The sequence below is a fragment of the Montipora capricornis genome, chromosome 4, assembly GCF_036669925.1.
Source record: "Montipora capricornis isolate CH-2021 chromosome 4, ASM3666992v2, whole genome shotgun sequence".
NCBI lineage: Eukaryota > Metazoa > Cnidaria > Anthozoa > Scleractinia > Acroporidae > Montipora > Montipora capricornis.
Genome location: NC_090886.1, coordinates 518,998 through 541,497, shown reverse-complemented (window position 1 = coordinate 541,497; position 22,500 = coordinate 518,998). Strand labels below are relative to the sequence as shown.

Below are 22,500 nucleotides of genomic sequence, written 5' to 3'. Positions count from 1 at the left end.
AGGACGTCTCCGCTGACAGAGAAAGACTCTAACCCTAACCCTAACCCTAGAATGGGAAAACATGTTGTTGTTGGAGTTTTAATTTGTAATGAAATTTTTATTTGGATGCGCCAGACGTAAACAGTGCTTGCGAGTGAACTTGAGTTACCGGTATAATGTTTTAATTTAACAAGACACGCGACACGTCAATTTGTTGTTTTCGCGATTTTGTGACGTGATCTCTGATTCTGTAAGAGGTAAGAAAGTGCTTGAGACGAGAAGTGTTTCGTTTTAGAAATGAACTCTATCTTGACGAGCCAGACATAAGAGGTTTTTGCAAACGTTGTTGTGAGCTTATTTATAAGTTTTGATAAGAAATACAAATGTCATGTGTGATGGTCGATTTCTGAACAGGAATTTTTAAATTTTCGTATCTCTGGTTCCATAAAACGTAAGAAAGTGCTTGAAATGGGAAAATATTCTGTTTGTTTTACCTCTTAACGAATGAAATTTATCTGCGAGCGAATTGTATGTATGTTACTGTATGTCAATAAAGACAAGCGACGCGCCATGTGAGATAACCGATTCTAGTCTGACGATATTGCGACAAGAAGTTCTGAATTTTCATACCTCAGGTTCTTTGAGGCGTAGGAAAACGCTTCAAACGGGAAAATGTTCCCTTGTGCCCTTGTGTAAGCTCTTATTGGAATTTGAATTCATTCTGACGCAACAGACAATATTAGTTTTTGCGAGCGAATTATATGTACAGTATGTTATGTCAATAAAGACAAGCGACACCTCATTATTGACTATTTCGCGGGAAGAAGTTTTGAATTTTCATATCTCTGGCTCTTTAAGGCGTAGGAAAGCGCTTGAAACGGGAAAATGTTCTGTTGTTTAACCTCTTATTTGAAATGAAATTCATTTTGACGCGCCTGACAAGACGAGTTTTTGCGAGCGGATTGTATCTCGCGGATGACAATCGATTCTTCTGACGATTTCGCAACAAGAAGTTTTGAATTTTCATCACTGGTTCCACAAGGCCTAAGAACGTGCTGAAAACGGGAAAGTGTTAACATTTTCACGCGCCCGACATAAATATTGCACGAGCGAATTGTTAAGTTTTTTTTTTTTAATCAAGAATACCCCGCTACTTATTTCCACATGTTTACCTCTGAACTGAAACAAACACTGTGCTGGGTTTGCCAAACGATGTTCAGCTGAATAGCCATTGCCATATACATTTATACAATAAAAAGCTATTAAAACTAACAATGATATATCCACAATAGGTCGACAATGGGCTAACTCATACATACTAATGAGCTTTGCTTTATGTGCGTATTTCATGCGCGTGTCAAAGATGCAGACGCGTGCCTGTTTGACATGCAGGCGCGTTTTACATGTGCATTTTGGGCCGCATATCTTCGACCTGTACTGTACATGTAATCAGCAGTGGCCTATGCAGTAGGGTACTCTGTTGCTGGAAATCAATGTCATGCTTTGAAACCCCTACACTTGCCTTTGTTGGTCTGTGTGAAAATCTCAAACAACAATAATAATAAACGATTATGGCGCTTGTAGGAATTTGCAGGAATCTATGCACTTGTACGAATTGTCAGTTGATAAGAGCACTGCACTGGCATCACAGAGGTCATGGGTTTGAATCCTGGGCCGTTAGAAAGTCACCTGAATTTTTCAGGTGTCTATTTAAAGACAATATTGCTTAAATTGTTTAGGTTAGTTTGATCATTTTTCCAATTCACCTCTAAACCGCACTTCAGAAACATTTGTCAACCAAAGACAAACTTTCCTTTCTCTCTGCCATTGTTTGGAAAATTGCCTTAGTAACGACATGCTTATCCTTGCAGCAAAAATATGACATCATTGCAGGAATGCTTAGGAATCTGTAGGAATTTGTAGGAATCTAATACCATATATGGTGAATACAAATATTCAATAATTTTGTTACCCTTTTCGCGTTACGTCCGATAATAATAATGGAGTGGTTTTCAATTGAGTGTCGAAAGTAATAATATTAGCAAATTGCTTTGGTTTTGCATTACTTCACTCAGTGATTGGTTCAAAGTTCTGGTGCCACTTTTCAACCAATCAGAAGAGAATTTCCCATGCTGTGTGTCGGCTACTTGTAATTACTTCGAGTTTTGATTGGTTTACTGGATTGTCTCCGTTCTTTTTTATTGGCCAAAGTAATTACTTTGGTTTGGTTTTACAACACTCAATTGAACTTGCTCTAATAACAATGGTATTGATAATGGTAATTAGGCACTATGTTTGCATCCTGATTTAAGTGAACTTTCATTGTTTTACAAAGGTCAAAAGATGAAGAGATTGAGCTTGTTTCAGAGGACGAGTTTTTTCGAGATGCACCCAAAGAAATATCCAAGCCTGTAAGTGATATTATTTTATTCAACACATGTGCAAAAGACATTACTACATAACCTTTTATACAGCCTAGTATAGTCAAATTCTTCATACAAAATTTGTCATGTAAAAGACAAAAAGTCAAATGTCAAATGTGAAAGGTCTCTTTTTCCCCAGTGTTGTTATCTTTATGATTAAATTTGGGATTTGTCATTCCATAGCAGAATGCCATTTACAATACAAAATTTAGCTGCAGTGTCTCACCCTCAAAAGTTATTAAGAATGGTTTTTCCTCTTATTTCTAAATCTGTTGCATGAAAAGACAGAAAAGAGTGTACTTATATTGTAAAAATGAATGGATAGATAAGTACTGTATTTAGAAATACATCTGATTAAATCATTATACACTGAATTTGATAATGTAGTTAAATATTAAAATATATAGTATTCCCTTTGAAGGATCTTACAAGAGGTGACACTCATCAGCTGATGTTGGCAAGACTTGAATGGGAATTAGAACAGAGAAAAACGTAAGTATTTAAGTAGAGGAAAACTCAGGAAATTGGGAAATCAGACAATGAAAAGTGGAATACTCAGGTGAAAAGCAGGAAGTATATATGGCAACTCAAACTGAAAAGGACAGTGTATAATGAAGAAAATTAAGTGCTAATTAATTTGTTTGGAGAAGTATTTTATCCATTATAATGTATATTTTCATTTAAAGAAACTTGAGCAATCCATTTCCCACAAGAAAATGCACATTCCTTCCTCCAACTATGCAGTTTTTGTTCCATTATCTTCAGATTGGCATTACAAAAAGAACAATTTCTAAAGAAGAAGGGAACACTTGTAAAAGAAATCCACACCAAGAAGGAATTTTTGGATAGTTTGCAGCCAAGACTTGAAAATATTTTGAAGGTAAAAGCTCTACTATTTAATGTGATCATGGTAACAGTATATTATGTACATGTATATACTGTACATTGAATTGCACAATGGTGAGGCCAAGGGCTAAAGTGGTTGTAAGTGCTCAGTGAAGATTGTCAGATAGTACGAATTAAAAAAAAGATGGCTCACAATACACCAGAATGGAGAACTTATCGCCCTTACTTGTAACTTGGACTTCACTGTGGACAACTCAGCCCTTTTCACTTCCACCATGAGCAATGAGAAGATACAGGGTCGCAAGATCATGGTGTTTTTCAACGTGCAGTTCATGCCAACATTGTCATTCCCGTAAAATTACTGCAGAAGCTGCCGGATGAAAGCTATAGAGTGACCCATGCTTTACTGACCACACGATGCTTAACACCTGCTCACATTGCGGACTTCTTAGACTTTGTATTAAGATCTACCTACTTCCCATAAAACAAATCATTTTACGTGTATACAGTAAGTGACAAAATGGTGAAGCCATGGGAAGCACAGTCTCCATGGTTATTGCTCAGCTCTGCATGGAGGTACTTGAAGAACAAGCAATAAATCAAATCTACAACCTACAAGCCTAATATCTGGAAATGTTATTTTGATGACACCTTGACCATCTTGAATTGTAGTAATAATGTCTGCTTCCTGTTGGCGGCAACCTGCCATTGTCTTCACCCTGGAGAAGGATAAAAAGATCACCTTTGTCAACACATCAGTCTCCAGAGAACAAGAGGGGTGTCTTACATAATTACCACCTGTCCAGTTTCTATGGAAAACTGACACGCACTGATCAGTGCTAAGCGAATGATTCAGGCCACCCTCGATAACTAAAGCATGGTATTGTTATGTGTCTTTACATTTTGACCAAGCATCTCATCACCAAACCATCAGCAGTATTTGAGGAAAAGGAAACTTTTATCATCTGTTCTTGGTTCTAATGGTCATCACTCCTCCTTTGTACAGAAGGTTACCAAAATGAGATGGTATGCAGGCCAGTGTCACCATGTGCAACACCATTTCCAAAGGGCTTCAAGTCATCAATGGCATGAAGCAAGTTTGCGTGTGGGTGACCACACTTTTCTCTATCTACATGTACCTGGCGGCGATGATGGAAGTGGCCTTCAAAGACTCCCTGGAAGGAGTATACATCCAACCTAGGAGGGAAGCCAACCTGTTTAATGTGTCAGAATTGAAAACTAGAACCAAGATTTGCCTGATAGTCAACAAAGAATTGTTGTTTGCAGACGACAGTGCTCTTGTGTCACGCAGTGCTACAGATATGCAAGTCCTAGATTACAAATTGCCTGAAGCTGTGTCACAGTTAAGTCTTGAGGTCAACATAGAAAAGACGGAGTGTCTCTACCAACCGCCTACATACGGTGTACCTGACTGTTGATGCGCCGACACCAATCAATGTGGAGAACCAACCGCTCACAATGTGCAAGACTTTCACCTCTCTAGGCAGTGCAATCTCAGAATCTGCAAGACTCAATCAAGAAATCACTCTGAGAATGGGTAAGGCTAGCGCTGCCAAGGAGAAACTTCAGAAAAGACTGTGGAAGAACTAAAATGTTACCATCAGGTTCAGTTAAGCTAGAAGTCTTTCAAAATAATTGCCTTAGAAGGATATTGGGGATCTACTGGCAAAACAAGATCTGGAGCTATGAACTACGAAGGAAGACCTGTGTACGACATGTTTCCCTTGAAGTAAAACAATGCAGGTGGAGATGGATTGGGCGTATTGTTTTGTAGAATGCCCTTGATAGCCATCCTGCTGGTGGCTATGCTTTGAACTCCAGATGGAAAAAGAAAGCGAGGAAGATCCAAGGAGACATAATGACGATCAGTTGAAGGGGAGATGAAGGAGAAAGGGTGGAGCTGGGGAGGTGGTAAAACTAGCGAAGGACAAGCAACAATGGCGTTCCCTGGTAAAGGCCTTATGTGCGGAAATGCATGAAGAGGATTAAGTAAGTATCAGGTTCCGTGCAGAGACTACACGCCTACATGATGCGTCATCTTTTTAAGATAATTAACATATTTTGGAAAGACAGAATCACAAACAAAGTGATTTTAGAGAAGGCTGGCCTTCCACCTATGGGCAACATTTTAATTCAGATGAACCTGTCAGTGGGTTGGCTCAGCCATGTAGAAAGGATTGACTTTGCCAGGCTTCCCAGGCAGCTGTTGTATTCCCAGTTATGTGACGGAAAGAGGAAACAAGGAGAGTCCTGGCTAAGATTAAAAGACATTGAGAAAAAAAACCTGAAGTGGAAGAACATTTCAGTAGATACTTGGGAGCAGAGAGCAAAGTATATATGTAGAATGACCTGGAGGAACTTGATTTAAGCTTGAACTCTTCATGAAACAGTCATTGTCACTTTGAGAGGCTGCTAACACAACCATCGCCATGACCAATAACCCCCTCTTTTACAATATATAACTATTTAGTCCACTGTGAAAACAGTGCCAATGAAATTTAGCCTAGTTAGACTAGTGGACTTGTCTACATAATTAATATGTGACTTGTGATCTTTTGTTTGAAAGTTTTACTTTGCATTGTTCCTTTGCTGTTTGTCCAATGTTTTCAACAATTTTGTGCAAAGGGTGAATGTCAAGTTTCTCTTTACTTTTCAATAACAGTCTGTTTAAGGTCAAAGTACACAGCATTTTGAAATTTATATAATACATTAGGGTTAGGGTTAGAAAAAAAAACTGTACTCTAAACTTTATTTTGGATCTCTGCAATCAGAAAAAGTGTAGCGATTGCTTTTCACAGGCCACTCAACCTGTCCAAGAGTACATGAATATGCCATTGGATGTTCAACGTATGCAGCATGAAACTGCACGTTATCTTTCACTTCCTTTATACATCCTGTACATGCAAGCATCAGCATACAATGAGGCCTGTGATCCTAATTTGGAGGTCAATATTTTGGGTGATTTGGATGTTGCTAAAGCTGCTATGGAATCCAAAACTGCTGCACGAGGTTTGTCTTTAACACAGAGAAATGGCAAAATCTTGATCTTGAATTAGAAATAAGTTATTGCGTTATCAAACGAGTAAAGAAAACAATGTTTTTGGTGATAACCTCACATGGAAACCACATATTGCTAAGGTCGCAAGGAAAATTTCTAAAGCAAGTGGATTAGTTTATAAATAAAGCTTTTATCTTCCTGTCACTTCGTTACATACCCTTTATTATAGCTTAGTTTATCCTTATCTCATATGTGTGACCTTCCATGGGAAAACAGGGGAAAATGTGATTGCACAGGCATGCATGCGCTGGCACGGCATGCTAAGTGTTTCACAATGGCATAGGTATGCGCATAATTATTAATGGTGTTGGATCGATTGTTGTTTGAATTGACTGCTAGTGTTTCTAGCATACACTTTTCCAGTATATATATGTTGCAGGTCATTAATTAAAAACTTGGCTACCTATCAGTCATTTGACAGAAAGAAAACATTCCTGTCATCTTTATAAAAAATCCTCACGCATCACATTTCAACCCATGTATGCAAATTTGTTAAGGTGGAATATTACGCAACATGATAAATTCACAAAGGACAATCTCACAGAAACCTTTTCCAGCGAAAAATGTATGGAAACAAACAACATTTGCTATTAGAGGAAAAAAACCCTTCCTATTTCATTGTGTGTGTGAAAACAAGAAACTGAATTATGTCAAAATTAATTAGCATATGCAACAAAATAAATTTCGGGATCAAACCCTTTTCTGAAGAACCTTTCCTTGAATAAGAAAGCACAAAATAGACAACAAGCATTCTTTCAAATAATTCTTGATCTCCAATAATTTTTTTACCTAAAGAATGTGCAAAGTTAAGCACAAAATGAATATAAATAGCCAGACAACAGTAAAGACAGATGCGTTCAAGGTGTTTAATTCTTTCTCTGAGTTTGTTAAACCCAGAATAGAAAAAGTTATCAGAGACTTTGCCATTTGATTTAGCAAAATATTGACATCCGGTGGCAAAAGATGCAATTGTTGTTGAAGCCCACTATTCGTTGCTTTTAAGATTTCAGATATTCATTTTCACAGCTTGTGTTATTTATCGAATTGACGTTCCATTACTGAGCTCCCAAATGGTATATTTTGTTTAAAGATCCAATAAAACACCATTTGCGTTACATTGGCATCGTCACCATTGTTTGTACTGTGTCCACCTTATAACATCTATGCATTTACTGTCTGAAACCAACCGAAGATATGCGAAGGATACTCTAGGAACAAAATCAATACTTAGAAGGGGAGAGCCAAGTTTCCATTTTCTTGACACGGGAAAAAAACAGAGAAGTGACACCCATTTTCCGACTGGTTTGTCATACTGGCAACTCAGTAATAAATTAACGCATGTAAGAAACACTTAATTACTGTATTATTTTTGTGGAAAAACTCTTTTTGTTATATGGTGTCGGATCGATTGTTGTTTGAATTGACTGCTAGACTAAGTGTTTCTAGCATACACTTTTCCAGTATATATACGTTGCAGGTCATTTTGTTTCAATCTAGGTCAACTGGTTTCGACCTAGACCAAGTTGTTTCAACCTAGGTCAATTTGAGGTGGGTACAAAACACAGGTCATTGTTTTACCAATACAGATAGTATCCTAAACATTCATTAAAGCTATCCTTAAGTCTAATTAGGCCTAAACAAAAGCTTGTAGGCCTAATGCTAGCATTTGTAAACAGTTAGGGTGGGTTTTTTTCTGTATTGGTAAAACAATGACCTCTGACCTCTGTTTGTACCTGCCCCAAACTAACCTTGGCTTGGTTGAAACACGTTGGCCTAGGTTGAAACAAAATGACCTAGTTTGGTTGCAATTTAAAGACTCTCTGCCAAACGGTGTGCTTTGTTTTCTTGCTGGGATTTTCAAAATTTTCATGTGTTTTTTAAATGTTTGTTTTCAGAAGTGGAAAGTGATTCAGATCAAGAAACAAGTGATGGGCATAAAAGGGTAACCCAGGATGATTTTTATTAAAAATGTCATCTTACAGTAGACTGCAGTTGACAGGTTAAATGGTCAGCATTGTGCTTTACCATATAAGGGATACTGTACATGCATAAACTAGTAAATCATAGGATTTTTTTGACAGTGTTTAGGTTCTGCAAATAGTGTTATTTCCCCTTTGAATTTTTACATAAATTATAATAGGGGTAAAAGATCATCTGCATTCAGTGATAGCAAACTTTTGTGTTATCTCAAGTCAAAACACAGGAGAAAAAAGGAAGAAGCTCGTTTGGAAGAGAAAAAGAAGACGTTGCTTAAGAGGCATCCTCTACAAATCCAACTTCAAGTTCACTGTAAAGGTTTGATGTGCATTGTTACTAAATTACACATATGTGTAACATTAACCACCTTTTAAAGACTTGGCTCTGAAGTATTTTTTATAACTGTGCTTGTTAGTGTTTCACCTTGTCAATGGAGCAAATCTTTATTCAGGATGACCTGCTTTCATTGACAGTGGCACTTAAAGCATTCCAAGGCTACAAGAAAGAAGCTCCTGGGTGGGAGATTGCAAACACATCAGATAGGTGTTTTGAATGGAGCAATGAGCACTGTATTTTTCTTAACGTTATTGTGTCTGTGTTAGCATTCTGAGGGAGAAAAACCAGTGATATTTGCTTTTGTTTCAATTAAAAGTCATGGGCACTTATGTCATTAAAAGAAAGCCAAGGACATTCATGTGTTGAAGAAAATAAAGAGGTTTCCACTCTTTTGTAACTGTGTTTTGTGTATTGTACCAGTATCTAACACTTTCCATTGCATACATTTACATGTAATAGTATGATACAGTATCATTGTAATCGGAGGGCCTCTCTTTCTCCACTGTTTCTGCTGCAAAGTGATACTTTTTACTTAGTGTTTGATTTTGCCAGTGATAACTTCTTTAAATATTGTTCAAGGGATGCTCTCACTTGTGCTCTAAGGAATAACAGTTACTTTAGTGATAAAGTGATAGGTTGCAAGATTGTCCTTGTTCTTTTCTTTTGCAGACAAAGCAACTGTACATCTTCTGTTTTCCTTTTTGCCATTTTTAACACTGTAGTGGTATCTCCTTCTTTGTCTTTGAATGAAATTGCTTCAGGTTCTGTCCTAGCAAACAGGTAATTTCTTTGACACATTGTCCTTTGACTGCTCAACTAACCAATTATAAAGTAATAATTATCACTTTATATTGTTCATGTTACATTAGTTGAATCAAAGCCAAAAATATTGTGCCTAGTGAAAAATGGTGTCTTATTTTTGGGTACAAAAGGGTGAAAGCATAAAAAGGATAGCAAAATACACTTGACATTATCTTCCTTGTGGGACAACCTGAAATCGCTACATGTAAGGTTGTCACCTTTTAAGTGATACTGTTAGAAGCATTGTCAGGCATGTGCATGGGCCAGATAAAGTTTCAAAACAGCATTGTGACAAATGTCATTAATTTGCAAGCTCACTACATGTAAGCTGTCCTGTTGTATTTTTGTCAGCACTCTTCTCTCTGCTTATTCACTGTTAACTTGTCTGTTTCCTGATGATGATGGGGAAAAGGCACCCAACCCTTCCAGTCTTTATCAGCTTGCTAAAGTTGGGTAAGTAAACATTATCTGATTGTGTCAGACACGCCAAACCTGCAGGGGATAAATCTGTGTGCATCGCTCTTCCTGTTGACACTGACAGGTCAGGGACTTGAAACAATAATATTATTGTTACATCTGTAGCCTGCCTAACTGGCGGTGAGAAGTCAAAATTTTAACCAGCATTCGGATGCTGATGCAAGAATTCCAAAATTTCATTCGGGGCGCTTGAGGCTTCACAAATAATAGTGATTTTTTTGGTTCCGGCACATTTCTCGATAGATTTGCAAGGAGAAGACATGTGATAATATTCTATCTGATTAAATCATCTTGTTTCTTGTTTCTTTTACCTAAATTTCAAATACATTTAGAACTTTCTTCCCACAGGCATGACATACACAATCAGAAAATATGTCTGATCATGCTATTTTCAGACAAATCTTGGCCAAACGTTCTGCCAAAGTCACATTTTGACATACTCCGCACTTTGATATCTTGAATAGGATCAATAGGTTTTGCATGGAAATGGATGAAGTCCTCTGGAATTACCCATATGAATCTTGAGCTGATAAAAGCCAATCTGCAACTATTAATAACATTTTCCGTTTTCAACTGAGAAGGAAAGGCCTCTCTCACATTTGAGATTACTGGTGTTCGTCGCCTACATCAGCAGATTATTTTGTTTGGTGTAGGCCGTAAGATTCGTTTTACCGCCTCCTCTCTCATTGGTTGAATCTCCAAAAGCTGACACAGTTGTCAAATATGCAAATGAGGGGATGGAAATCGAAAAGGTGGTCAATCCTTGCAGGCGGTTCTTCCTTTTCCCTGCCCCAGCCTTCTTGCGGTGCTTGAAATCTCCTGCGCTTCAAAAAGAACTGCCAGCTATGCAAGCCTTTATTTCTGTTCAGTGGAACCCTGTCTTACAACTTGCTTGTTAATATGACCACCCCTTTATTACAACCACTTTTTTGTTGCCCGAACAAAAGTTCAATTGTTTTCTTATCTGGAAACCTCATTAATCCAACCACTTCGTTAATTACAACTGACAACCACATTTTGGAGTCCCCAGTCGTTATTTTCTTTATAAAATTACCACTTAACTGAAATGCCTGGTGAGGTTGCTGAATATTACAGACACCATCTGAGAAACAATAATGTGTTATAATTTTATTTATTGTTTTTAAGCAAAGGTGTTTGTGGTTAGCATGTTTAATTGATAAACCATATCTATCCACAACTGGCAGGCTTCAGACCACTAGGACAATATGAATACTGCAAATGACCTGGCGAAAGTTATTGCTTTTGTGCAAAGTGATTGGCTTAAGCAAAGGCAAAGCCAATCAAAGGTTACTTCAGAACCATTTGAACTTTCTAACTTGTAGTTTTATGTGTAAATTGCTGTAAGCTACAATATAGAAAACGTCTCTTTGATATACTGTATTCTGCTGTGTTTCACTAAAAGCCATCGCCTTTCAAGAAACTGTAAGACATCAGTGTTGTGTAACTTTTTTTTCTCGTTTCTCGGGTTTCGTTCAGTTACAATGAACTAAGGTTATACGGTTGTAAACTGTGAAAGAAAGGTTGATTTATAGCAGAATTAAAGGACTGGTACAGCATTCATTTAGTTGCACAATAATTGCACCCTGCCCTGTTAATACAACCAATTTTCCATTGCTTAACAGTGGTCGTATTAACAGGGTTCCACTGTAACTTTACAAGAATAAAAATTACAAAAAATAAAAGAGTTTGTGATGATCTTTGACACTGAATAGCTGGTTCATGCTGCCTGAGAGTAGGGTAACTGCATTCCTTCCACAAGTACTGTAGTCAGGTCCTGTTGCTGTACTGGTACTGTTAGTTTCTTCGTAACACTGACACTGGGTTTCACTTCGTTGGTCCCATCTCTGGGGCCATGTGGGGATCACCAAGCTGTCTGTTTTTACCTGTACTTGAAAAGGATCTCATTCAGGAATCGGCGAATCATCTGGCTATAGATTGTAGATCCTTAAGGATTATTTACCACTGTTGATTATCTGTCTAACCTAATTTTAATAAGTTTGCATAATTTGATATCCTGATTGCTGACCTTTGTGGCTAATGCAGACTTATATTAGCAGTTTTTACCTTGTTTTAATTTTTTTAATTTTTTTTTTCAGAATTAGCAGTTTCTCAGAGTTTGTTGCTCTACTGGGAAGGCCGTACATGTGGGTTCAGAGAATCAGTGGACTGGACTTCTTGTCTGAGGAACTGCATGTAAGAAACGTTCATGTTTTCATGCTTGCTTTCACATTTTTTCCACAGACTACTATCATTGTCATCGAGATTTGGAAATATTCCAGAATTCTGGTATACTATGGCATGCTAAAAGGGTTGTCAAAGGAAGGATCAAATATTGTAATTACAGAGCTGTTAGATAAACAATTGAGAGTAAAAGTCAGCAATAATCGATTACAATGACATTTCGATGACTCACTCATTATTGAGTTTGTGAAACCAGAACTGGGTCTCATAAATTGTAACAATAATATTTGAAGGAACACTTGCACGATAATCCCTCTCATTCTTCTGGTGTAGTATGTATCATCCTCAAAGTTTGTTAATTTGAAGAAGTTTTTAGTCCTTCCAAATGCCCGGTCTGGCCGGTGAGTTCTTTCAAATGGAAAGCATCCCTAAACTGAATGCTCAAGACTCAAGCAAGGCAAAAACTATTTACATGTACCTAAAAATGACACATTGAAATGTATATAGAAAATGATGAGTGAGTGGCTGATTTTTATTCTTAATGATCAAGTAGTTGACCCTAACCCGGGAGTTATACAGGAAGGAGGTAAATTGATTTTAAAAATATTTTTAAAAACTAATTAGTAAATTGGTGTATTTTGTTAAAAGAGACGTGGAAAAGAATGAGAGTTGCCTGGAACACAAAGGACGGGCTGTAAAACGAATAATTGTTTGTGTTAGTTTTCATTGCAATTCATTTATCATCAAAAATGGTCACCCCTTATTTATGCTCTACACAAAAGATCCTTCCATGTCAAAGGTTATAAAAGATATTGAGGATTCTCAGTTTAAACAAAAAAGGCATTGTTTTCTCTCACTGCCGTTATTACAAAGTTCAATATTATTGTGTAGCGATTGACAAATAATGATAACAGTGGTTAACTTTAATGCTCCTCCTCTTACAGCATGTCTGTTGTTCTTACTTTTAGCCGTTGATTGCTTTCATTCCTTGGGCTTTAAATTCACCTGTGCGTTGGCTCTAATATAAGAAATTATTCGTTGGGTGAATCTTTTTCCCCTTTGGATTCTCGATGCCTTGAGGTCTCGGTAACGGAAATGGAGGTGTCCGCGGAAGAATGAAATTATCGCGCTGCTATTTTTTGTATAGCGTCATACTATATTTAACAATTAGACCCGTAGCCCGCAAGGGCCTTGGGCGAAGGGGCGAAGGGTCTAATTGTTTTAGTATATCACCCAAATAGTCGGACAGAAAAGGCAATAATGAAGTTAGCAAATGCAAATTGATGAAATATTTATTTGGGAATAAAACGAAAAAAAGCGTCACGCTTTGCGGTACTCGAGGACTATTACTAATAGTCCTCTAGTAGCGTAGCCATTCAAAATGCAGGATTTGCATTATTCCACTAGTTGGGTGATACTAAATCATGTTAAGGCAGTGTTTACACGAACACGGTTTCATGACTTCGAAGATGCGGTTTGCAAGTGTTTACACGGAACCGTTTTCGCCAGAAAATCCAAGTCGTGATGGTGTAAGCGAGCGCTGCACTACGTGCTTAATTCACTATTTTGAATCGACCAATGCATATTTTACACCAAAATAGTGACCGTATTCAAATCGATGCGGTTTCGCTGTTTATACGACAGACGAAACCGCATTCTTCATGACTTTCTTGTGTTAGGAAATTGTTCCCAAATCATCAGTCAGCTTATCTCACATGGAGGCTACAATCAAAGCCATACGGACAAGAATCTTATCTAGGCTTGCCCTCCAGCACCAGTTGTCTTGCTTAGGTAAGAATAAATGTAGGTACTCTAAAGGAGTTCAGATTCTGAGCGAAGGCAAAGAGGAAAATGTGATGAGACTGGGGGACAAAGCATCTCTGATTCCAGATGTTTATCAGCTTCCATAACAATTTCGTTGCATTTTTTCGAAAAACTTAAAAATGTCAGCTGAAGTACTGTAAAAGGGATATTTCCACCCCCAGCTGCAGCAAAATGTAAAATTGGGCTCTTTGAACTATTGAGGTACCGTAAATATGGTTTAACAAAACGAAAACCAATGTCATTCATCGTTAGGTAATGTAGGGTGACTAGTATCGACGGGTAGTTTTGCCAAATTATATTTAGTGATGTATCGTGTGAAGTGTTTTAGGTGGACTTTTCATTTAGTCTACTTGGACAAGGAATTATTTGCCAGAACTAGGCGCGCACGGAATAAATGGGCAATGATGACGTTTTCACACCAAATGCTCGCATGTAAGTCTTGGGTACTGATGACGTAGAGCAGAAAACGGCCGAGGGCGTGGTACATGGGAACGTAACGTCACAATCAAGGATGTATCGGTAATCGGGAATCTTCATTTATGCGGTTCAACATGCTAATGTAAAAGTTTGGAGGGACAAACAAAGAGTATTATTTTTGTAGCTAATTGAACATCTCCCTTCCCCTGGGCAGCATTTCTACCATTTAGGTAAACTATTTAAGATAGTAATGGGCGGTGAGAGGTGAAGTAGGCTGGAGTACTCTACCAGTAGCTGGCTTCCATTGAAACCCAACTGTTTTACTCCAATTTCCTCTCAAAAAAAGCAAAGGCAATAATTTTAGTCATGCCATTATTTGAGTCATCTCCTTTGGAGTCAGTGGCATCCCACTCATACTCATCATTATTTGCTTCCCCTTCACTGCTTTCACCATTAATTTGCTGTCAGATGAGGTTGATTTATTGCTGTCTCTTACTTCCTTTTCACCAGGTAGTTTAAGATTCATCTGCTTCGCAAATGTCTGAAAATTGCCTTTACTTTGTAATTGTTGCCACTCTTCAAATGCTGTCTTATGAGTCCATGATGCTTTAAACTATTTGAAAGAAAGGATGTTTTGTCGTTTAATCCTCACTCTAGAACCAATCGTTGGTTATATACTTTGTCGTGAATAAAACAGGAGACTTTTCCATCAGTTTGTAAACATCTACTGACTCTTTTGAAATCTCATATTTCGCCTGAACCCGCTTTCCTTCATTTTTTTTTTCAGCCGCCTCCCCTCGAAGGCTTTCTTTCGTACGCCCGTTCTCCATATCTCTCCCCCCCCACCCCCCGAAATCCCACCAACTGAAAAAGAACGGTCCCTGAAAACGACAACAATGACTGTAGCATGTTTTAAACTCAATTTAGAGGGGTTGACCATCCCGCAAAACAAGAACTACCTTCAGATGTTTCCGAGCAAGATATCATCAACACTGACGGCCTGGAGACCAGCAACGTTGGAAGAACTTACGGTAAGACACAACACAGTTCCGCGTTAGAACAGATTTTACTTCATGCCGCAAGTAAGTGTGTGCTTTGGGTTTGTTTCTTAGAACATGAACAAGTTTGGATAAACGAGACATACGTTATTTGGGGCGGTAACAATAATAATGTTTAGGCTGTGGCGTTTTCGCAACCCTTAGCTGCATTTGGGTCTCGCGCGCTTCACATCAGGGACCTTTAGATCTGAGGACGACTACGAGTTTGAGTTTTCCGTACTGAGCATGCGCTTAAGGTTTGAAGTGCGCATGCACAAAGAGGAAAACTCATACTCGTAGTCGTCCTCGTCCTCCGATCTTAAGGTCCCTAATTAGCCAGTATCAAAAATACCATAATACTCTTTGTCGAAAATTTTGCATAAGCATTGTTTTTATTTCCTCTTAGGACTCAGTGAAACTGGAAACAATAGTTATGCAAAATTTTCGACGGACAAACAAAGAGAATTATCGTATTTTTGATACTGGCTAATTACTTGCCTGGAGGACGGCAGCGCTTTCGTGCTTTCGAGCCTAATTTCATCTCTTTCCTCTAACAGGAGGTGAAAATCTGGGCACTTGCACTCAACACCTCAGCTTTAAAGTTTGGTTCTCCATCTCCCGTTTCATCCAGATTCTTAGTTTTCGTTTTCTAGCGGTGGACACCGGTTTCGTGTTAAATAGAGAATAACCATATAAAAGAGAGTACCCAAATAACTTTTCTTTCCTGCCCAGGAGCAACCCACCTTGCGGAGTCTCGTCGGTGATGGTCTCATCAAAGAAAACGACATGTTTTACCAAGCGGTCTTTGAAAGAAGCAAAGGTGAGATTTTTTAAGGTTATGGTAAAAGATTGCATCCATGGGTGAACTGTCGATTCGTTGTGTGACTTTTGCGCAGAGGTGCGTCAGCGGCAAGATGATGGAAATCTTTTAACTATGAAAGGGTAATTTGTAGTGTCTTCCAGTTTTACGCGGCCATTTTACTGTATGAATCTTTTCCTTTCGACTTCTTTTGATAGTTCAACTCCTAGCGGCCGTAGTATTGTCTCAAGAGCATCCGACAACGCCACCATTTTTCTCAGTTCAAGTGTGTTGCGGGAAGAAGGTCATAAGGGACAGCTACACTGAGGTATCTGCACGGCAAAGAAAATAATAGTACAATCGTATTTCCCAGTTTGCTTGCCAATAATCTTCATTTTTTCTTCAAAAATAAAGACACTCGAGGTGGATTGGGGAAGAGCATTTAAATTCCAATTCAGTATCTTCATTTTATTGGCTTCGAAATTATGTTGAAAGAGGGAGTTATTTAGAATTTGGTTACTTAGTCATTTTTACTCAAAAGATACCGTCGACGATGAAGCTCTCTCGAGGCTGCCTTTCTCCTTTCTGAAATAAAAGAAAATGGTCTTTGCATATTGGACCTTTACCAATGCCTTTGCTTCCGTGTATAGGCGATTGAAGCAGAGGTGAATGTTTTTTATCCAGAGCTCACAGAGGAGGACTCTTCTCTAAATTTGCTCGCCAATCAGCTTCACCGGTTACAGGTAAGCGACAGCCTTGTTCCTGTGTTTTTTTACGAACTCCCGAACCTCAGTTCCAGTCCTTTGCATTTCTTTGTCCCTCCCTCCATAACTTGGGAGTATCGTTTTCATGTTGACGGAGTACAACCCCGAGACTTCTCTTCTCACCCCATCCCCAGGCGGGGATGCGATGTCATTTTTGACTCTCTGCACCAAGTAAGGTGTCAGTGTGAACGTATCGTGAGCTTTTCAAGAAAGCTGGATACAACGACACCTAAAGATAACTCCAACACTTGAAATGACTGTTAACGTGTGGATTGATGAGTTTTGTGTAACGAGAAAAAACAAAGAAGACACGACTGCTGCTGCTGCTGATTCTAGGAAAAACCGATTTGGGTTTTGAAGGTTCAAGTTGTCGAGAGTAGATTTAATTGCTTTTCAACTTTCTACGCCTAGTTTATTGTCCACCGTTTCTCGATCGTAGTCTCTTTCACGTTTTGACCTGGCAAGATACCAAAGTACCCAAAGTCTATCGAAATCTAAAATTTAAAAGGCTGCTCACTTTTCATAAATATTGTGTTTTAACATTTCTAAACGTAGATTACATCTTTGACCAGTGTTTTTGATTGGTTCAGGGACTCTGCCTGTGTTGGTTCTGAAGGAAAACTGTCTCACAAAACCACGCCATTATAACTTGAGTTACTCTTGTGGAAGTTTGCGCGCGATAACGGAACTTTGAGTTTATACGCGTAGAGTCTTGCAAACAGACATGCCAGGCATGCAGATAGGTGATTTACGAATATCGAACTAAACTATTCAGTAGCTATGCTAGTAGGGACTTAAATACTGTAGTAGCTCAGACATCTTGAGAAGCCAGATCTTACCATCCTGGCCCCAGTTGTTTGAAGGGTGGATAGCTCAATTGGTTTTGGTAGTGTTTATTCGTTGGATAGTGATTAATCCCGTGGATAGCGTTATCCACCTTTTGAACAACCGAGGCCTGGATACTACTAGCCTGGGAACGCAGACGTATTTCCGGCTGAAAAAGACCGCCGGAAATGCGTCTGCGTTTGCAGGCTAGGATACTACTTTAAACATGATATTATTGTTACAGATGTGCTTCGATATTTATTTGGAATGCGGCAACCTGAATGACGTGGAAGGCGCCGAATCTTTCGATAGGGAGAAGTTCTTCCTTCGTTTTAAAAAGTAAGTACGGTTTCAGGTATCGCCCTGTCGAAATGTACCCTCAAGAAACAGATGAGTAAGTAAAGAAGCTGCAAGAAAGCCTGTCTTCATCTATTCAAAGACCTGCTGTTAGACACAAGTTGCGTCACAGGAGTTTTCGGCGCAGCAGCTTCTCAGATTGTTTCAAGCGTTTCGTTCACTTTTCAAATGTAGAAATATAGTAAATACACTGTTTACAAAACTCTTTTTTACGTCTAAGGTGACATGACCAGGAAAACCGGTCGTCAATATTGACGCCCAAGTGGCGAGTTTTTTTGACCCATTGTCGGAGTATGCCCGAGTCACTGTCACGGTGCTAAACATTTACTTTGTTTCGAACTAGTTCACGTGATTTTAAGTTTCCCTAACATCAAGATTGGAATGCACAGTGTCTCCAAGCTTTTTTTTTTCATTTTTTAGGGGCCGGGACCGAGGCTTACCCCTGAAGTACGATTCAAGGCAAGGATTGTTCACTCAAAGATAGCAAGAAGCGTGACCTGTTTAAATTCACGCCAAAATCAACCAAGCACAATGCACTTTAACAACGAGAGTAGAATTGTCTTTTATTAAAGTTTTGTTCTTTTTATCACGTTGAGTCATAAAGCTGAGTCTGCACCACTTATGTCCAGAAATGCAAGTAATGTGTGTTCCCGTCCGGGGCCGGAAAATGTAACATAAATATCTTGTTTAAAATGAAATAAAGCAAAAAACCCTTACCGTAGATCATTCCCTGCTTTCATCTGTTGGTGCCTCTGTATATTTTGATCTTAAAATCTCTACGCGTACATTTGGATTTCGAATTGAAATGGATTTCATCTAGGCTCGATTTCCTCCGCTCACTCGAGTTCGGGTGATTTCGGGAGTGAGCGTTGGCTCATTTCCCGAAACAGCGGCTGGCAATCGAGCCTATGTATGCCAATGTGACCAGTATCACCTGACAATATCGAGACCATACTTCAGCTGACACTCCTGCTAGATATTGGACATCCATGTTCTGGTCAGTAGACCATTTTACAGTTGTAGCTAAGTTACCTGGCCTGAGAATGGAAGCGAGGCTGCCCGTGACCCTGTTTTGATACAAACCTAATTAGAGTTAACGATGAAATGGTATATGAAATGGATCATATATGAACTGCGGATATGAAATAAAGTGAAGCTATGATCCTTGCAGTTATGAACGCAATTTTTGCAATTGCGTAAAGAAGCCTGAAAAATTCAGGAATTCAACGGGGTTTGAACCCGTGACCTCGCGTTACCGGTGCGACGCTCTAACCAACTGAGCCATGAAGCCTAAATTTTTCAGGCTTCTTTACGCAATTGCAAAAATTGCGTTCATAACTGCGAGGATCATAGCCTCACTTGGCTAATTAGAATTCCAACACGATTTACATGATAAAAGCAGTGGGGGCTGTTTCAATACAAGGTCACCGGCAGCTTCACAGCCATTCATAGGCTAGGTTGCTGAGCAAACAACTGTAAAAATGGCCTATTGACACCTGTCAAAACAAGGCATCTGCTGACCAGTATTTTACTTTACATTTTACGAGACCATATCGCGGGCTCATCGAGATCATTTTTTTAAGTTGACCGCTGACCAGGCACTGGTTTTTCGATTTAATCGCAGGCTGAAGCCACCCTGCTAGCAGAGCCTTTCTTTTGCTTGCTCGATTTTGGCGTTCTCGAGAAAGACTCTACATGAATCGAGTAAGGTCTTTATTGAGTATGCGCTGCATGTTGCCAGGATGCAGTCTCGAACCCAAGCCTAATATGCCAGATCTCGCCGCCATCTTGGTTTTTCATGGTACAGCAGGCTCAGTTATAACCATCGGTTTTTTCACTAAATTGACGCTCGCACTGGGAAAACCTGTTTGACGGGAGAAAACAAGATTGACTAGTCCAGGAGTTCGGGCTGCGGCGGCTTCAAAGAGTTGACGCAACTCGGGCAGAGCCTCCTTTTCTCCTCCTCAGTAAAGAAAATGACAAAAGGAGGCTCAGCTCGCAGGGTGGCTGAAGCCTTCTTAGCTGCAAACAGAGCTGTTAAACATTTTTCGCGCGCTCTAAAGCTCTTAAGGAGGCTCGAAAGGTTTCAACACTTTCAAGACTCTCTGTTTAGATCGAACGATGCTACAACACTGTACCACTTAACAGCAATGTTATGGTACCATATGAAACACCGATTATTCAAAACAAGACGTGATATTATTGTGATGTAATAAGTTACCTTGGAAATGGGAAAGCTCAGCAAAAACACTTTATATTTTGGAGTTAGTTGCTCATATCTCAAAAACGAACTTGGTGACCTCCCTTTTTTATTTCTGAAAAGTGATTAGAAGGCTACAATGAAACTTTCGGCAAAGTTTAAAAAAATTCTGTCAAGGGGATTCAGAGCTGCCTTGATAAAATCACAAAATTAAGGTGGCTCTGAATCCACAAAACAGTATTTTTTTAAACTTTGCAGAAAGTTTCATCTTGCCCTTCTGATTACTTTTCTGAAATAAAAATGGGACTCACCGAGTTCGTTTTTGAGATATAAGCAACTAGCCATGTTGACATATTACGTCACAATAATGACTGTATCTTGTTCAGCAATAGTTCGTGTTTCATTTGTTACCACACAATATTGCTAATACATGATACAACGTTGTGGTACCGATCCTTGTAACAAGAGCGTCACTGAGAGTTTTAGGGCCGCGCGCAAGCTGTGACATCAGCGTGACCAAATCTGCAAAATTACCTGCTAATTTTCCTGCGTTCCCTTCGGTAAATTTTTTTTAAAATTGGCTCAGTTCTAACCACATACAGTTCCTATCAAATACCCAAAATTTGTTAAAATCTGTCGGAGCTAATCGAATATATTTAGAAAACATATTGGCAAAACCGTCTGAACGAACTTGACTTTTTACCACTTCAAAATGTCAGGCAATATCATTTCCATAATGTGGCAAAGAATTAAAAAATTAACCGGAGAAAAGTATAAATAGCAAAATGATTATTAAAAGCTTTGGATACTTGTTGTGAGTCTCATACGGAATTTCCATCAAGATTTACTTCTTTTACAGTTAAATTGTTGGAATTTCTAGATGTAAGATCATTGATGGTTTTCCAGGTCCTTCGAGAACTTCCCTTGCTATCCTGAAAAGCATTCCAGTAATGTGTTCCTTTAGCCGATTTAATCTTGTTGACATGATTGCGAATTTAACTTAAAATTTGCCGAGTCCTTAAGGTCGTTTGTAATTATTGCTTTTCTTTTCAACTTGTCTCTTTCATGCATGCATCTTTTTAAATGTGGTGTCACCCGCGGACACCTCGAGGGGCTAACACGCTTAGTCTTTAGTTTTTTAATTTCCTATATGTTATAGTTTTATGGCCCCTTCCAGATCGTTCAACGCCAAGTTTGCGATACACAGAAACAAGACTGTGATCAATTATACCCACATGAGAGACTCCCAAACAAACCACCTTTACAGGACAATTTGTATAAATCAAGTCAATTAAAGTTGAAGAGGAACAAGTTATACGGGTTGGTTCCCTAATAAGTTGATGAAGTTTGGGAATAGACTCTTCCGTTTCCAGTGTCTTGGCTTGGGTTGCCAAAATGTTCGTTTCTGAACCTTTGATACCTTCTTCAATTCAGTGCTTAATATTCATAACTACAATACACGAAGTGCAGCAAATCAATCTTATTACCTGCCTCGAGCTAGAACAAACTATGGAATATTTAATATTCGCTTTCAAGGACCAAAGGTATGGAACTCTCTTGGAAAAGATATAAAGTCAACTCCTTTTAGTAAATTAAAAAAAACCCTAAAAAATGAATTGCTGTGCCAATGTTAATTTCACTCTGGTTTCTATTTTCCCTAGGATAATGAGTTTCTTCCCAGTTTATTCTGTGATTTATTTGCTGCCTTAAATTTGATTTTTCGTTTATTATATTCAGGATTTCATTCAAGTTTATCTGTCCTTCTCCCCATGGCTTGTAAATTTTGTTTGTCCTTTTTATAGTTATCTATAGTTCAATGTGTGTGTGTGTGTGTGTATGCATCATTCTGACCCTTATGTTGTAATTTATTCTATGTAGTTTGGTTTCTTGGCCTTGTTAACTTTCTAGTTATTTTAGGAAGCCAACACCCCATTTAGCTTTAATTCTTACTTCATGTACATTAATTTTTTTTTCAAGTATAAGGGGTCAACAAAAGTTGTTGTTGTTGTTTCGTGTGTGCTTAGGTTTTGCCAGGTTGTTCTTTGGGAGGCTGTTTCCTCCATACAGCTCTTTGTTTTTTTTTCAATTTCGTGTCTTGGTTCAAGTTGTGACGCTGGAGGGCTCTCCTCTCCTTGTTCACAGGCTTATGCTGGTTCT

The 22,500-nt window shown here is 38.7% G+C and overlaps 1 protein-coding gene and 1 long non-coding RNA gene across 2 annotated transcripts in view; one reads left to right on the top strand and one right to left on the bottom strand.

The window, feature by feature from the left end:
• Nucleotides 1-18,864, top strand: part of LOC138045055 (THO complex subunit 5 homolog) — a 32,113-nt gene extending 13,249 nt beyond the window's left edge. The window contains 17 exon segments of the mRNA XM_068891410.1: nucleotides 2,315-2,390; nucleotides 2,824-2,894; nucleotides 3,168-3,282; nucleotides 6,068-6,278; nucleotides 8,223-8,269; nucleotides 8,520-8,622; nucleotides 9,310-9,351; nucleotides 9,354-9,420; nucleotides 9,793-9,894; nucleotides 12,036-12,132; nucleotides 13,800-13,911; nucleotides 15,289-15,392; nucleotides 16,131-16,218; nucleotides 16,416-16,525; nucleotides 16,848-16,940; nucleotides 18,031-18,125; nucleotides 18,564-18,864. Coding sequence (XP_068747511.1) covers nucleotides 2,315-2,390; nucleotides 2,824-2,894; nucleotides 3,168-3,282; nucleotides 6,068-6,278; nucleotides 8,223-8,269; nucleotides 8,520-8,622; nucleotides 9,310-9,351; nucleotides 9,354-9,420; nucleotides 9,793-9,894; nucleotides 12,036-12,132; nucleotides 13,800-13,911; nucleotides 15,289-15,392; nucleotides 16,131-16,218; nucleotides 16,416-16,525; nucleotides 16,848-16,940; nucleotides 18,031-18,125; nucleotides 18,564-18,627 — 1,597 coding nt within the window. The 3' untranslated portion in view covers nucleotides 18,628-18,864.
• A 2,962-nt stretch (nucleotides 18,865-21,826) lies between these two features.
• LOC138045049 (uncharacterized) overlaps nucleotides 21,827-22,500 on the bottom strand; it is a 5,253-nt gene continuing 4,579 nt past the window's right edge. The window contains exon 4 of the long non-coding RNA XR_011131530.1: nucleotides 21,827-22,500. This exon is cut by the window's right edge and continues 180 nt beyond it. This is a non-coding gene — a long non-coding RNA (uncharacterized lncRNA).